The 17827-nt window shown below is 35.6% G+C and overlaps 1 protein-coding gene across 1 annotated transcript; it reads right to left on the bottom strand.

Annotated features, from left to right (window-relative positions):
• Positions 1-270: 270 nt before the first annotated feature.
• Positions 271-16230, bottom strand: LOC114321861 (kinesin-like protein KIN-14J). The gene is made up of 18 exons (XM_082902521.1): positions 15976-16230; positions 13558-13795; positions 13329-13412; positions 13114-13191; positions 12941-13033; positions 12808-12837; positions 10049-10390; positions 9889-9970; positions 9693-9788; positions 9434-9613; positions 9217-9323; positions 8952-9131; positions 8478-8641; positions 8137-8390; positions 7840-8003; positions 2927-3501; positions 1085-1185; positions 271-623 (listed from the first exon to the last, which is right to left on the bottom strand). Exons 2-18 carry the CDS (start codon positions 13741-13743, stop codon positions 562-564), a joined length of 2778 nt encoding a protein of 925 aa, XP_082758647.1. The 5' UTR covers positions 13744-13795; positions 15976-16230; the 3' UTR covers positions 271-561.
• Positions 16231-17827: the final 1597 nt, after the last annotated feature.

A 17827-nucleotide genomic window follows, 5' to 3' on the forward strand; every position in this document is an offset into this window, starting at 1 on the left:
TATAATATTTCCGTTAATATTGGATACGTTATGAATTCAAAAACAATGGATTCGGTTCAACTGTTTTTTCTTACAACCCAAAATTTGAACTATCACTGATATAATCAACACCGAGACCCCCACCTGTTAACATGAACAAAAATTGTGATACCGCTTCCTCTATGACCCAGCAATCACAAAAACTATTCAGTTATCAAGCAATATCGTGGCATATGCACATGGTGCAACTAATCAATGAAACGCCAAAAACAGAAGTAAACGGGACCAATCTTGTCAAGAAGGATCAAATCGGCTTCACACATCTCATAATTACGAATACCACGTCAACATGCTAAGCACCAACAACCTAAAGATACAAAGATGGACATGATAGTGAATCTCATCCTATATGATGAATGGTTGTATACATTACAAAGTAAAGTTTACAAATAAGCTCTTCCAGTACAAGAATTTCCAGTAATGGAAGCCTGTTAATAGGCTAAAAGTGAAGGAATGTCAGCAGACTTTACAAGCAGGAAGGTTTGCAATAGTCCTTCTGCCACCCAAAGTAGCCCTTCTAATTTACTGCCATCGTTTTGTGGACTTGGTTGAAGAAAAACCGCCAACACTTGTTTTCTTAGAACCTGAGGCAAAGGAAATAAATATTATGCATGGTTAATATACTGGAGTATAACATTACTGGCTGCTAGTTTAGTTATTAGGAAGTTGTTCCCTCATTCTCCTATATAACAGATGGGACCTATATTTTCAATAAAACTAAGCACAGAGATCAGCAATTATTAGTTTTTTATTTAATCACCACGGTTTACATTTTACAAGATATGGAAAATAATTGATCACTACTGAAATGATTTTTTGATATTATTTTCAGGAAGAAATAAATAGATAGAAGGGGCTTCAATTGAGGATCACAGCGGAAAAAAAAGTCTTTAGTGATATTTCATATCAGATTCTACCCAAAAAGAAAAACAGACAAAATATGACCAAAAGGCATTCCAAGTTGAAAAACAAAGCATAAAAAATAAGACATACATCTCATGCATGGCAGGTTTTTCATTAAAGAAAAAATAGTAGTTTTACATACTTGATGAAGCTTTTGAGGAGCCCCTCATCAATGACAACCGCGAAGTTGCTTTTTGCACCTGTCTTTGTAGAGGTCTAGGAAGTTTAGATGGCACACCGGGCCTGCAATAAACCAATAATAGAAGCAGAATTAGATTTGTCTAATCATGTTGTGAAGCCAAGTGAGGATTCTGATGTTCCCAACTGCAAACAAACCAACTAATGCAGAGATCAAAACATAAATGTGTGAATCTCCTAGATATACCAAAATACAACAAAAACAAGGATGCTGGTTGCTGAAGAAAACCTATTTCAGAACATAGAGGATGTGCATATACAGATACTTGAATACCTCAAACTGGCACTGGAAGGAGAGAAAGGCAACATAATAAGAATTATGATTTCTTTTTTCTTTTTTTCTTTTTTCTTTTTTCTTTTGTGGTGTTGGGTTGGACAAAAGTATCATCAATAAAGCAAACCATGCCTTTTACTGGTGAACTGCTAACCCTACACCGACTAATAGATATCAATGGTTAATCAGCCCTCAGCGTTAACAAATAATAAGATAAGACTCCTAAAAAATAAAGTCAAATCAAACAACAGAATAAAATGCACATGAAGACTCATTTCGGGTACAAGCTCTCTACATAACAGTGGGATATTCAATATTCATAGCAATTTCAGTTTCTTTGCAATTCTTCAGTACTCTATCCTTGCAAAAAATTTAATTGCTGGGAAGATGATCCTCTAAAAGAAAACAACATGCAGGCACATCAGCAGTTCATCACACCAAATAATACGGAAGCAAATATAGAATGACAAAATGAATCCATTTTCCTCATACATTAACCAATATGTACTGCAACTCAAAAACAATGTGATACATGCTTCTTTCTAATTGTAGGTTGTTAAATTAGATGAGATATTATATCATTTCCCACACTTCCGCCAAAATATAGATACAGTAAAGATGCACAATTAACAGAAATGTCAGGTGTAATGCACTTAGTCTTCAATAAAGTTCCTAGAGTTATCACATACAGCTTGAGTCTCATAGTCCAGTGAGAAAATATAAAATTATCTGAGAACTAATGCATATTCAGGAACTGATCAAAGCTAAATTACAGCAACCATGAGTAAAAGAAAATAACAGGCAAAAAATGTCCTGTGGTAGTTCCAATATGGCAACATAGCACATACCAAAACAAATGAAAAGAATTTAACTATTTTATGGGAGTATAATTTTCGTCTACAGTGCATTACTGGAGTTTGGAGACGAAAGAAATATTTAGTGTCCACAACAGATGACATTCTAAAAAACTGAAAATTATAAAGGCAGAGAAAAACATGTGAGAATCTATTGATTTTCGTGGGGAGGCCTTGCTTGGGTGGCACCCGAATCATGTAGTTCAATGCTTTCTATTGATTTTCGATTTCTGGGCTGTAACAAAAAAGCAAAGGTGTTGGGGCTTTGTGCAGTTTTTGCTCTATTCTGGGTCATATGGTTGGAAAGAAATTAGAGAATCTTTGAGGACAAAATATCGAAGTCCATTCGATGTGGGAGAAAGTCAGTTTTTTGGCATCTTTTTGGGCTTTAGTTGCTCCCCCATTTAGGGGAATCCTGCTTTTGTTAATTTCTAGTTATTGGAAGGTCATGTGGGTCTAGTTTTTCTTTTTTTGCTTTTCACTTTTGAGGACGTATTGTCCTCCTTGTATTGTTGTCTCCTGTTTTCTCTATTTTAATTTGTTGCTGATCAACAAAAAAAAAAATGTGAGAATCTAGAATGTCAAAATACTTTATTTTTACCCACATAAAAAATTTCGGCAGCACTCAAAACACTTTTTAAGGAATGAAAACACTCACTTTTCTGTGCTATTTGCTTGAGTTTTCATAGTTTCAGGGAAAAGAGTAAACTCCACAATACTACACATTGAACCATCAGTTTCTGTGCCCATTGAAAGTTCACCATCAGATATGTCGCTTAATCTCTCCCCAGCATCTGCATCCCCAAATCCCAGAAGCTCAATGTCTTCTGTAGTATTTTGGCTTCCATCTACTAAAGCAAGCCTTGATTCAATGTTTCCAGTAATATTTTGACGTCCATTTGCTACGGCAAGTCTTGATTGTTGAAAAAATTCCTTATGGTGCCTAAAGTCATCCATTGACTGATGAGAACCTGCTTCAGAATGCTTATCACTGTACTCTGAGCTATTATTATTGTCCAAATCAGAAACTGCTTTGTCAGTAAGTCCTGAGCTTTTCCCCCCTGGCAGTGTTTGTCCTGGACGTGGAGGTCCTACAGAATGTCTTCTTGGAGACGAAGACCCATACCTTGGTGAGCTCATACCATGTCTCTCACCATTTACACTGGTTTTAAGCAGCCGCAACCTTCCAATTTCTTCATCTTTCTTCGCAATTGTGTCCTTTAGGGAAGCCACCTACAAGATCAACCAAAAAACATATATGAGACAGTAGAATGAAATCAAGTTTTAAATAAAATAAAATTGGCCACCCAAGAGATTTTAGCATGCATTCTTGAGTTTGCAATCAGATAGATTATAATGCCATTCCAGATATAAACAAGTGAAGGCAAGCAAGCATCAAATAGTAGGGCATGAGGCATTTTGCCTCAAATTCTTACAAGAAACACAAAGCAAACACAGATTGTAAAAGAAGTCAAATAATGTACATAAAGTGGCATATTGATGGTTAGGTTACCAAGGCACAGTAATTGTCACAATGATAATGCGAAGTTAATTCAACATAATCAGCTCTGTCATCAGTAGAAAATCTTCATACAATTCCGAATCTTAAGCATCTTTTACAATCATCCACCAACATTAACATTTGCAAGGGGGTTCGGAGTGAACAGTGATTAAGAGAGTGATTAGAGAGGCAAAATTGTATCAATGGTCCAACAAATTTAGGTTGGCTGGACAATGAGTAGTTGGGTGAGGGTGGAGGAAGTGGTTTAAGGAGAAAAGCATGGCAATGCACAAATGGGCAACACCTCCCCAAATCTCAAGAAAATCCTCCTCTTGGACCTTTAAAATGGGTCCTATTTATAAGCATGTCCTTGGTACCAAAGGATATCAAGTAGCCAAATAAGGTGAGGACAAGTGTCCCTAAGAATCACATGGCATATTCTGCCTTGGACCACTAGCTGAAGGTTTCATATGTCCTTTTGCATGTACTATGTACTATGAAACACGGGTACTTCAAAAAACATGCCGTACCCGTACCAGATACTTACCAATGTATGGTACCTCGTATGGTACTTCTCCATACGTATTGGGTACACGAAACACATATCCAAATTTTTCTTCTTAATTTTTGTTGTACCCAGATGTACCTACTAGATACCCAAGCCGTACTGTACCTCAGTTGAAACAATATTTTCTTCTATTACAGAGATAAAACTTCTTTCCCTAGACTTCTTTTTTATTTTTAGGTATGCTTAGCATGTTTTTAAAATTAAACTTTGGTTTGTACGTTATTTAATATATTGACATTTGATTTTGATTTATACCTTTACTTTTGACATTAAATGCTAATTGCAAGTTGGATCTTAACAAATTAAACCATTTAATTAATTTTTGCATTACTCTAAATTAAAAACAAATATTTTTTTACAAGCATACCACGTTGTACCCGTACCCTACTTTTTTTGAATTTTAACGTATCGATGTTCCCGTACCAATACTGGTACTCGTACCCGTACTTCATAGACTATGTACTATCTGTTTGGCACAAGTGCCTCCGCAACTACCTTTTTGAACCTCAGTAAGTGCACTTGCAGAGATACTGTTTGCCGCTGAACTTACCTTCTTAATTTGAACCTCAGCAAGTGCACTTGCGGCGGTAGTGTTTGTCGTTGCACTTGCCTTCTCAGTTTGGTTTAGCCAAGACATGCATATTCTCAGGACTTCACAGCCTACCATTAGCCATGTTCGTGTTCACCTCAGCGACGCCTCCACCCTTAACCACTTAACCACAAACTTTCCAGCTTCCCAGGACGAATCCCACAACTAAGCCTGCTATCAGCCGTATAGTGCCTAAGTACCAAGCCCAAGGGGGCTTCCTTGGTCCTGCCTATGCAACCAAGGCAGGTCCATGACCTGGATAATGGAAAGAGAGTCCCTTACTTTCGGACTACCCTACTCCCATCTTCGTGGGGTCGTTGCAATACACTGATATTTTTGGGCATGCTATCAGCTCCAATCAGTAAGCATTGGGGCCTGCTATCAGCACCAAGTTATTGAGCTTCAGGGTCTACTACCAGCGCCGAGCTAATAATGTTTTGGGGCCTGCTATCAGCCCTAGAATAGTAATACCTTAGGGCCTGCTATCAACGCCAAACATTAGCCTCTACTTGTGGAGGGAAAACTTTTTTTGAAGGTTGTTGTCACCCTTGTAGAGTTTTCCCTCTGCAAATTAGTTGCGGCAGTTATAGTTGCTACAGTTTCTGTTTCCCTCAGCAAGTTCGAATGGTGGGGCCACAATATTTGGGATGACGGCACCGGCATTACTTGGGATGTCGGCGCTACCTCTGCAACTTTACCGCTGCAAGTGTTGCCTCTGCGAGTTAGTTACGGTGACTGTGATTGCTGTGGCTAGTATTTCCCTCAGCAAGTTTAGATGGCGACACTGACGATACTTGAGATGGCGGCGTTGACAAAATGCCTCAGCCACTTGGCCACTGCAAGTGTTGTCCCTGCAATTTGAGTTAGCCATTTTTCTGCATGGAGCTTGTTCGGACCTTTGGCAGGTCGGACGAGGCTCGACCCTCTAATTGACCCACTTCCCTTGGGTTTTAGCCCATGCTCCTTTAATCATTATTACTCGTCTAACAGAGACGACCTCAGCACTTAAGTCCACACTTAATTTATGTCTTCCTACAACATTATAAAGGAAAACCCTTCACCTAAGAAGCACAAACATTTATATGGAGAAAGCGTCTCGTGTCGGACACAACACTCTTCTGACACTCCTAAAAAGTGTGCCCGAAAATTCTTCAATATGTCCTAATTAAAAATATAAATTCATAATATCGGACACTTTATAGACACTTCGGTGATACTTCTTGAACCCTCTGAGCATGACCTATGTGATGAATTTCTTCATAGTAACAATGTATTGTATTCCTCAAAATGCAACTTACTCTAAATATATTTTGTAACATTAATAAGATGAATACATCATTTGTACTTCTATATTCACAATTGTTTTGCATTTTCTTTATTGCAATTGTTACGTGATTGATATATTAATGTTTTAGTGATGGAATATATGATTTTCTAACTTCAATTAGTGTTATATTTTTTCATTATCTTTGAATAAACTATTCATATATTTGACAAAATAATAAATTTATAAAAATATACATGTTTAACATGTCCCAAAAGTGTCTTGTCCTGCATTTTTTTTAAAATTGACATGTCCGCATGTTAGCGTCGTGTCGCGTGTCATGTCTGTGTCAGTGCTAATTGGCCCTTCACTTTCAGTTTCAGCAGAAACGCCAAAAAGTACACCAGTGTACTTAAATCTCTGCCACTATCATGTTGCAAAAGCCATCCCCAAGCAAAATTCTGGTATGTCAAAATACATGCACCTAGATCTATTCTTTTAAGATTCTGCTAATTGTTGCATACAACTGACAAGGCAGATGAGACATCCATAGGGAGGAATGCGTGAAAGCTGGTTTTGGGATCCCTAAAAATTAACAAATACAGTGAAATATTGTTGCGGAGGAAAGTAGTCAAGGATCTTCATGCCAAATTGCATGGATGTAGGTTCTGTACTTCAAAACCCCACATTCATACTGTTCTGTTAAGAAAGACGGACACTTCTCAGGTGGCATGTTGTGTCAAATGAACAGCCGCTGGACACTACCTGACACCTGTTTGACATACATCCTATTTTAAAATTTTTCTAGACACAGCACGCTTCGGACACTTGGGAAACACGTGTCTATTGCTTAGACACACATGAAACACATTATAATTTGAATAAAATAACTTGGAATCTAATGAAAAAATCATAAAAGAAAAAAAAAGTATATTTATACATATTGTCCTCTTTTAGACTTCAAAAATTATAACTTTTGAATTAAATGTTCATTTTATTATATATAATAAATATATAATTTTTCATATTTTGCATATGTTCCCTACGTGTATGTGTCAGCATGTCTATCGTGTCACATGTCTGTGTCCATACTTCTTTACTATTCTGTATTCCGAACATGTGGTCATCAATGATAACCGCAACACGTCTCAAACCATTGCGCAATGTACAGATGATCCCACATTCATAATCTTGTTCACTGTGCGCTTGCCACAGACATTATCCTTCTACAAGCAAAAGTTAAAAACCACATATAGGCCTCTCTCTCTCCTAGTCATTTTTTTATTGGCTTGCACATTTCAATCTGATGCGCTTTTAACACTTCATCACTTCCTTCGGTTAGGTAACTTGAGACAATACATTTGGATTATAAACAACATGGAGGGAAGACACTGCATGTGAAGCATTAGAAAAGATAGAAAAATGAACTTGGTTGGTGACAGGAAGTTTTTTCCTAAATGTTTAGTGGAGGATTTTTTTTTTTTATTTTTATTTTTTTCTAAATGTTCAGTCAAACTGTTGCCCAATTTTCCCACATTTCTGTATTTGCAGAAAACAGGAGTCTTGATTCAAAACTTCAGGTTATTACAAAATCCCTACAAAACCTCTTATATAAGTAACATTCATGAAAATTAAAAAAGAATAAGGACCTGTTCCATAAGTTCTCTGACACCTCTTCCCTCTTTGTTGCTTCGTGCAGCACCTAACTCAACACCAGACACTCTCTCAGCAAACTTCAAGGTACTTACACTTTCAAAATAGGACTCAACATCAGGATTGAGCTGTACAAACATGAGGGTCTTTGCTTGACCACCTATAATGTAAACCCACCACAGAAAAGATGAAGGATTAAGCAAATCCATGAAAGAAAAAATGGTTTTAAACTTAAAATGCCTAAGCAAACCATAAAATAGTCAGTATTAAAATGGGGAAATTTGTAGATATACCCAGAGAGCTTTGAAGAACTTGAGTTAGTTTGCTATTTCTGTATGGAACATGAGAGTTTTTTTGTGCAAGAGCAAATATCACATCGCCCAAAGCCGATAGTGATTTGTTTATATGTTGAGCTTCCCGTAGCCTGTCCCCTGTTGCTTCGGAACGGTCTACTCTTTCACTGCCAGCAAGATCTACCAAATGTAGACTACCACGCAAAACAGCATCACTCTCCAAATCGGTGCCACGGACATGAACAGTGACGATACTGAAACATATGATATCAATGAAAATTAGGCACAGCTACAAAGCTGTATATAGAATAGGAAACAACAAAATATTATCAGCCAGAAACCTGTGGGACCGGCTGCTTCTTTCATTTAGGGCAGTCGCACCTACAGCCCTATTCATTAACCCAATATTCATCAAATCCAAGACATCTGCAGTTGACTTAACAGGATGGATGCTAGCATCAGGGACAGCAAACCCATTTGGTAGGGCAGTATTCCAGATCCCAAGTGTGTGCAAGTCAAAGGAAACAAAAGTTTTTTAATGCCAAAACAAAGGAGGACAATAATAATATTTACATTAAACCAAATGAGTAGATGACAACAACAGCATCGCAACTTTAAAAAAAAAAAAAGCAGCATCATAAAAATAATTTCATGAAAATTCCAGTATTTTAAAAGACGAAGAGAAACGGGGAGAAAGAGAAGAACAAAGGAAAGCTCCCAAAAAAATATTTCTTCTAATAAATATACTATAGTAAATTAAAAGTGGAAATTAGTCAAGACATATAGCTAAAATCCCAAATGTGAAGGGAAGGATATCTCTTCTGAGAAGTGTCACTGGAGAGTAAATCGCGCACTTGTTCATTATATATCTCCACCATTTGAACACAAACTTCATATGTGATGGAGTTTTTTCTACTCTGAGAGAGATGGAAAAGATCATTCAAAGCTCGATAGTTGACCCCCCAATCCTCTCTAGATGATATATTAGGGCCAGTCTGGGAGAAACACAATTAAAGTGTGAGGTACAATTATGAATAAACAACATATTTGTCACCATAAACCATTGAGAATGGCTCATACCATTGTATAAGTTTTTCCAGAACCAGTTTGACCATAGGCAAAGATGCAAACATTATATCCATCAAGGACAGATCGAATTAATGGTTGAGTGTCTAAAAATACCTCCTCTGCCAATGTAAATATAAGAATAGTGAGTTAAAATTGTATACCAAAAATGTAGGAAATAAAGATAAATAAATAACACCAAACTACATATATTAAAGGTAAAAATCAAAACCTTGAGTAGCTGCTGGACCAAACACCTTGTTAAATTTGAACAACCGATGACTGTCTTTCCCTTGTTTCAAGGGATTTGCAACAACCAATTCCCCGTTCTCACCAATATATTCTATAGTCGTATGCTTTTTACTTTGTCCAGGAAGGAATGGCCTTATTCGGCAATAAACTCTAATATTTCCTACCAAATAAGAAACAAATAAATGAGTTAAAATAAATGCTGTATGAACAACCAAGATTTGTGATGCTCAGCATTGTACCTTTCAAATCCTGAACCTCATTGTACAACTTCCTATTTTCTGCAAGGACTGTATGGTAATTCTCAGCAGCATCTACAAGTCCTTTAAGCTTCACCCCTGTCCACGAAGAAAGGTTTAAATCACAAGGAAATGCCATGTCCATCATGAATGCACAAGCTTAGTGGTAGACAAAACAAATTTTAGACCATCACTCTACCTAAGTGATAAAATTCTTCAGAGTAAACCTTTTGTGTCTTCGAAACTTCTTGCTTTATGGATTCAGAAGCCACCCTTAGTTCCTGAGCAGTTTAATAACGTCATGTCACAAACTATACAAAAGGCAGTATTGAGTTACAGAAGTGACAGCTGATGCAAACCTGAAGCGATCCAAACTGAGAATCGAGAAAGCACTTGTAGCTGAGTTCTTTCTTTTTCCATCTTAGTGATTTAGACTCAGAAAATGTCTCAAGTTCTTTGACCTTATTCCTTGAATCACTCAGAAGGTATTCAAGTTCCATTAACTTCTTCTCCAACTCCACTTCAGTTTCTTTAGCATCTGTTTCAAGCTGCAAGCAGTGCTTTTCATAGGTCATTTTGGCCAATTCCAGTTCTTGTTTGAGTGCAGAAATCTGAATTTCACTACGATCTTTCTCTTGAACTAGTTGAATTACATCTTGCTCTTCAAGTTTTTTATTTTCCTCAATTTCAGTCTTCTCAATCTGCACCAAGCAAGTAAACAAATATTAGCTGCAATACAATGAGTATCTCACATGAAACTAACAGGAACATTTTTTACTGAAACATTTATCTATTGAGCGGTAACAATTACAAGAATTACCTGCCTAGAAAAATAACAAACAGAATATAGAAACCAAAAGCCAGCAGCTTATGGTAACATCAGAGTTGCTCACGAATTATAGGATTAATGCAACAGGTGTTGGCATGCATATTTATGATGTCTGAAAACAAGTAAATTGCGAAGTGGTTGTTTAAAATTCTAGAAACAAGAAAAGTGCTAGTAAATCACGATTAACTGCAAGGGTCTGTTTTCTTTCTTTCTTCCCTCTTTGGCCATATTAATGGACAGCTTTAAGACAAATATCATGCCAAGGAAATGAAACCTAAAATAAGTCTTACAAACTAGTCAACAAATCAATGCATATCTTGGACTTGGAGAAACATGGAGGCTCAGCATAGTGCCAAATCAATAGGGATGACTAGTTAATTTATCATATCCCTCAGAACACATATCAACTATCAATTTATTCTGAAGGTAGATATTTGACTGTCAGGGCATAATAGACTTTGAGGAACTTAAGAGGGTAGAGGGACCACATGGTCCTGCTAATTGCATTTCTGTTGCCATATTTCTGTGGACAAAACTTTGTTTAATTTGTTCAATGTAATTTGTTTTAGTTTGTTCCTTGAGTTGTCAAATGCTTGGAAATCCCAAGCAAGGAAAAACAGAGCAAAAAATTGTTACGTGCCGCCTTTTTGTTAGCTCTGTCTTTTTCTATTTTCTAGTAATTAGTTTGGTTGTTCTATTTTTATGGGTTAGGTCCTACATATATGGTCTTTTGAGTGAAGTTGGTTGCTTAGATCTTATCCATTAGCATTCGAGTGTAAACTGATGTGTATAAATAAAACAAAGCATCTATAATGGAGGCAGAGTGTTTAAATAGTTGTGTCAATCAGAGGCCCAGATTACCTCGATTCAACACAATTTCTCTGTTTTCTCTAGAATTTCTTGAAGAATTCAAAAAATATAAAACAAAAGGTGGCCCACCTATACCAAAGTGGTATCAGAGCACTGGGATGGACCAATGAGTGGAATTGATGGAGGAAGATATGGAGATGTTTTCCACCATTCAGCTTGATATCAAGAATCAAATGGAAGAAATGTTTAATAAGCTTGTTGTTTGTGTAGAATAAACAGTAGTTCAATCTACTCAGGACAGCAAAGAAGATTGTTCGCAGGCTTCCATTCAATTTCATGGAGGGCGAAATAATGGCAATGGTGGGCACCAACACACAAACTCCGGTAACTCATACACACCTAAGCTTGTGAAGTCAGACTTCCCTCGCTTTAATGGTGCAGAAGATCCCACCAGTTGATATAGTGGACTATCTTACTCTTTGATATAGTGGATTATCTTCCCTCGCTTTAATGGTGCAGAAGATCCAACCAGTTGATATAGTGGACTATCTTACTCTTTGATATAGTGGATTATCTTGACCAGCAAGGTGACCATGGTTTTTCCCCTTGACAGGGTTTCCACATAAAAATGTATTCAATTTGTGGATGTTTTACTTATGTTATTAACTTGCTTAACACTTGCATACATCAAATTTATATTAAGCATTAATTTCAATTTGTTGAAATTTTCAATTGACTGGCAGTTTCACCTTGGAGAATCCATTACGATCTTTTATGTCCTTGGATGATTTTTGTGGATATCCTTTGATTGATTTTAACATTGGGCACCACTCTCATGTTTGTGCTAACCCTATAAATGGGACCTTTGAACTTTTATTCATTCTAAACCCAAAACGAATAGAACCTAGCATTAACAGTTCCCTTAGAACAAAAATAGGACAAAACTAGGTATAATCACATGACACCAATAATATCAAAGGGGTTCCATTTTTCTGATTTCTAGAGATTGGAGGGTTGTATGATTTGTAGTTTGAGACTTTGATTTGCTTTTTCTTTTCTTTGGGTAGACTCCTTGTCATCTTGCATTTCTCTTTTTTAATAAAATGTCTTTTTTGTTGTTAATCAAAAAATAAACCAATAATAAGGAATAATGCAAGAGAAATTCAAGCACGTCACTAAACATGTATGTGTGAACCACCTTTAATTCAACAGATTGGTTCAGACCCCATTTGTAGACTCATTGATATTGGAAAGAGTCCCTCAATAAAAATTAGCAATCTCCTCAATAAGCCAAATAAAATGAACTACTTTAAAGTATTTACTAAAAGTGTGTGCAATAAGATTATAAGAGTAAATGAGCAATGCAGGTTGCATTACTAGAAAACAGACCAAGGACCAACCCAAAATTAAGAATCAACAAGAAGAAACATGCTTCATTATTCATTAATAAAATATTGGGCTCAGACATAAGAATTGCACCTTTATCTTCTGAAGCTGATTCATAACAACCTACAAAAAATAATACCAAATATTCAAAATTAAATTAGTAAATAAAAAGCAGCAGTAAAAGCTTAGGTGAGAAATGAATATCCACAAATATTCATCCGAGTACCTCATTTTCCTCGGATGTTCCAGTTGCAAGGGTTTCAAGTATTCTCATTCTTGACTGATACTTCTCTCCAAGAACCTTGTAAAGATTATTTTGCTGCGGGCACCTTGCAAAAATATTCAGAAGCAGTAAACAAAATCATACTCCAAATAAAATAATTTCCTAATTCCTTTTACCTTTTTGAAACTTTCTGCCTGGGTCGAAACCCGCTGTTCAATCTCTTGAACAACTCTTTTCAACAAAAATCCCATGCGCTGAGAAAATTAACATACCACTAGTTAAGATTTCAATATATGCACACTCGGTCCAACAAAGAAAGGGGAAAAAATGACAATATGAAAATATGTGTTGTCCAGTGATATAGCATTCATGCACCCTCCAATTGCCATACATGAGGTATATCTCCATTTTTTCTTTCAATGCTGTCATCCAGAATCTTATTGACAACTTTGAAAAGCGACTGAGTTGAAGAGTTCTGCATATAGAAATTGCTAAAAAAACATGTTAGCATTTGATAAAAAGTTATAGAGCAGCATCAAATTAAAAGGGTGATAACATAAGATGTACAACCTATGTAAGATGAAATTCACTCAATAAGAAAAAATAACGTAAGAAGTTACCCGTAAATTCCCTTTCATCAGTTCAGCAATCTTAGCTGCAGGAAGATCAGCATAACATCCTTGCTTCAATTGGCATGCTTCATAAAACTTATTTTCTGTTTCTTCAGCAACATCACCATTATGACCTTCACTTAGACTGTTCGGTTTCCCATTTTCACTTGCATATACTTCTAGATGTGGATTCATCAGGAGAACTTGATAGATACTGAGTCTCTCAAATCAATTACAGGACACAGTGCTACAAAGAAATAATTCCAATAAAAATCACCAGTCAAATAATGGACTCCGCAAAAGAAAATAAACAAAACTGTAATAGAACAAAATATTGATTATAAAAGCCGATATGATGAATACAATACCTGTTTCACTAATAAAGCATAGTGCTCTCATAATAAGCATTTTGATTACAATTCCAAAATCAAGATAGGGATTTGGTTATGCTTTCAATTGACATAAAAATTGGCAGCCAGTGACTAGAAGCTATGTACTGTCTTGATAAAGTCCTTTTGAGCCAAAATATCTCAAAATTTATGTTCGTCCTTTCATCTAATATATCACTCAAATAAGAAAACTGGATGATTAATAAAAGCATATCATATACCTATTCTAAGTTTTTTCTTTTTTAGCAAGACCTTGATTTAAGAATGAGCATTGACGGAATACTAACATATTGTGTTAAAAAATATGATTCCTTTTTATATACAAATATTTGCAGTGCAGACCCAAACATTTTGCCAATGACTAATCATATTTTTCTGAAGTTTGGGGGGATCATGGCCCGTGACTGCCCCCTGAGTCCGCCATTGTATGCATATATAGATATTACTTTAGCATTATCATAATCCATACATGGGCTTCTTGGGCTAAGAACGTACAACTAATGAAATAAAAAAAGCAAACTCCTCAAGCGACATGCAATTTATGGCATAAAGAAGAATCAAATGAAGGACCACGCTTCATGCAAGCTTCAATTCCATGCATTCCATAATGCACTATTAAAGAAGAGTAACCTAATTCAAATTGATGCCATGGCTATAAGATAAGTTGAAATAAACATACTTCTAGGCACTGAAAAACAACTTTTAAGTAAGGCCTAATCAGTGGTACTCAATAAATTTTTGTTACGGTAGACAAATTTATTTATTATTTTTTGTCAATCAATAGAAGATAAATTACAAATATTATAAGAATTACATCAAACTAAATACTAAACTTGGAAAAAAAAGTCCAACACACAACCACTAATATACAACAAACATGACAGACCTCAAACAAACACAAAGGACACATTGGTGGACAAAATTGAATTCTAACCTCCTAATGAAGAGCATAGACTCTTGAACAATGGGCTAACTTCGTAGACAAAAAAACAATAATAATAAAAAGTCAGGTTTGGAAGTTAGTGAGAATGCAAGCTACTTTTCTTCTTTTTTCTTTTTTTTTTTTTTTTTTTTTTTGGGGGGGGGGGGGGGGGGATGGAACCAACTATGCATAAAAAAGTCGTTCAAAACTTTGATTAATTGGGCTCAAACCAACAGCTGATGTCATGGTGTTCGAAAATAAAAAAAAAAAGTGGCACAAAGGTGTGTAAAAAAAAGTTCAAGGGATGACAAGTAGTGCATAGGGTGCTCAAAAATTTTTCCTAAAGGGACAAATGTTATCCAAAACATATACTATTAGTAGTATTATTATTTTTTTCAGGGTATTATCCTCAACCCTTACCGGTTCTGCCCCTAGGCCTAATTGCAGCTGAATGGGTAACAAGAAGTAGTTGGTAACCTGGTATGGGGTCGGTTAATTAAATTCCATGCTTATCAAACTGTCAGGGTTTGATATCATAAACCGGAACGAGTTTTTTTATTTATTTTTAATGGTGCTCTACATTCCCAATATCACTGCCTCATTTCTAACACTATCTATAATGCATGTCTATTTCGCAGGAAAATTCATGGCATAGGATAACCGCATGGAAAACTTGGAAGAGAAATTGGAATCATTTCCTTAATTGAGCAGAAATAGAACTTCCAGCTCACGCATTGCTTATAGTTTGCAAGCCTCTTTTTTATGCAAATTAAAGATAATAAAAAAGCTCGACGGGAATAGAAACTTAATGCCAATTACCTAAACAGCTAAGAAAGCACCCTCATTTAAACCACTTCAAAATCTAGACAATAAATGAACATTGAAAAAGATTACAATGTGAACCCTTTAAAGACAATCAAAAATTCAGCTACCCTATTGAGTATAAACACACCAATTTTCAATGGAAGCAAATTGGTACGTATAATTTGAAAAAACATAGCACATTTGCGAATTCAGGGCATCAAAACCAAAATCCATGTAAATGAAATCTAAACAGATCCACAAGAAACCCTAGATTTTTCTGCAGAAACGAAATGTGGGTTGGAAATGACGAACCTGTTGGTGGGGGGTGCGGAGAGATTTGAGATCGTGAGAAACCAAAGCCCTGTTGGAGGTTTTCAGATCGAGAGAAAATGGGAGGCTTTGAGCTCCAGATCGATCCACCTAACCGCAATGCTTATGTATTGAAAGTGTTTTCTCTGTTTTTTGAAAACAAAAATCCGAAATTTTATATGGGAAAGCTGTGATGATGACAGCCCATTTTCATATGATATGGTTACGGAAAAATGGAAATGGAAATGGTGTGGGCATGGGGGGTTTTGTTTTTTTGTGTTTTTTAAAAATTTATGACTTGTTTGGAATTATTTAAATGAAAATATTTTTTGATAATTTAAAAAAAAAATATCGGGATTGTTTGGGATGATCTAAATAAATATATTTTTTGTCTTTTTATGAAAAGATATGCAAAAAAATAGAGAAGTGATGTGATAAAAAAAAGATAAAAAAATAAATTATATAGGGATTCCAAACTTGGCCATAATATGATAAAAATATGGCTGTGTATTTCAAACAAACTCCAAATTTTGATTTTTTTATCTATGATTTTTTTTTTAACTGTTTTTATTTGTGATTTTTGAGCACACAAAATAACACAAATTTTGGAACTGTATTCCCGCCTTGTACTGCTTTGTCACTTTTCGGGTTGGGGCTTTGAGTGCGAGTAAAGAAACGCCACGGGTCCCACCAAACGAGTCATGGGAGAGAGAAATTATTTGGTGGTACTGGTGTACCACATGATGCTTTATGTGTGTTTTGATTGATGAAAATAGTGATATTCACGATTTTATGGGGGTGTTTGGGAAGAAAAAAAATAGTTTAGTTTAGGTTAAAAATCACAAAAAGACAAAATAGGCTAAAATAGCTAATAAGACAAAATATCACATCAAACTCATAATCATTTCACTTTTTCTCTCACAAACATCACATCCAACCACAAAAAAATTCAATCATCTTCCCAAACACAAAAATTTTAGCCTACTAAAATAGCTAAAAATTAAAATTGCCTACTAAAATAGTCACTTTCCAAACAAGGCCATTAGGTGTTTGAAGAATATAAAAGGTATGATAGATTGTTATTGGTCAGAAGTTTACCCACATGATGTCCTGAAACTAACAAATAATTTTTTCACCAAGGCTCTTTTAAGATCGATTTGCTGTTAAATTCTCTCTTAATCCTGATAAAATCCGACCATGTACATCTTTAATTGTCACTAGAAGGCTGCTACGCAGCGTGAATTTCATTTTGCCCGCATGTCTTGAATTTTAGGCTGGCTTTGCATGGAGTTTTAATCATGATTTCATACTCATATTTGAGTGAGGTATTTGGATATAATTTTTAAAAATTAATATCACACTTATTTTTAAAAATCTATTTTAGGCAGAGTTTTAAATTTTAAAATTTGGCCTACTCGATCGTCTGGCCAGTTGACCGGAACATTATTTGTTTGTTTTTTTTTTTTTTTTTGTTGCAATTACCACCCGTTATTTTTTATATTTTAAATAAAAAATATTTTCATAATTTTTTAAAATATTTTATGAGCTTTGAATATAATTTTGGATTGTGTGTTTGAGTTGTAAATTTTTGAATCAAATATCATATGCTACATCAAAAATCTCAAACTCAATTCAAAATTCTTTTCAAAACTCATAACCAAAAATTTTTCACACTCAAATCATAATTTCAAAACTCACAAACTCAAAATACAACTTTATTCTCAAATCATAAATCCAAAACTCTACCAAACGCTACCTTAGCTTCCCTATCGACCGGCATCTGGCAAGAAGGCCGACAACCACAGTCGACAAGGTGATAATCGCAGTAGGCAAGTGTTGCACCAATTGTCTAAGT

This window comes from Camellia sinensis, chromosome 13, assembly GCF_055761805.1.
Source record: "Camellia sinensis isolate YWXY chromosome 13, ASM5576180v1, whole genome shotgun sequence".
NCBI classification, from domain to species: Eukaryota; Viridiplantae; Streptophyta; class Magnoliopsida; order Ericales; family Theaceae; genus Camellia; species Camellia sinensis.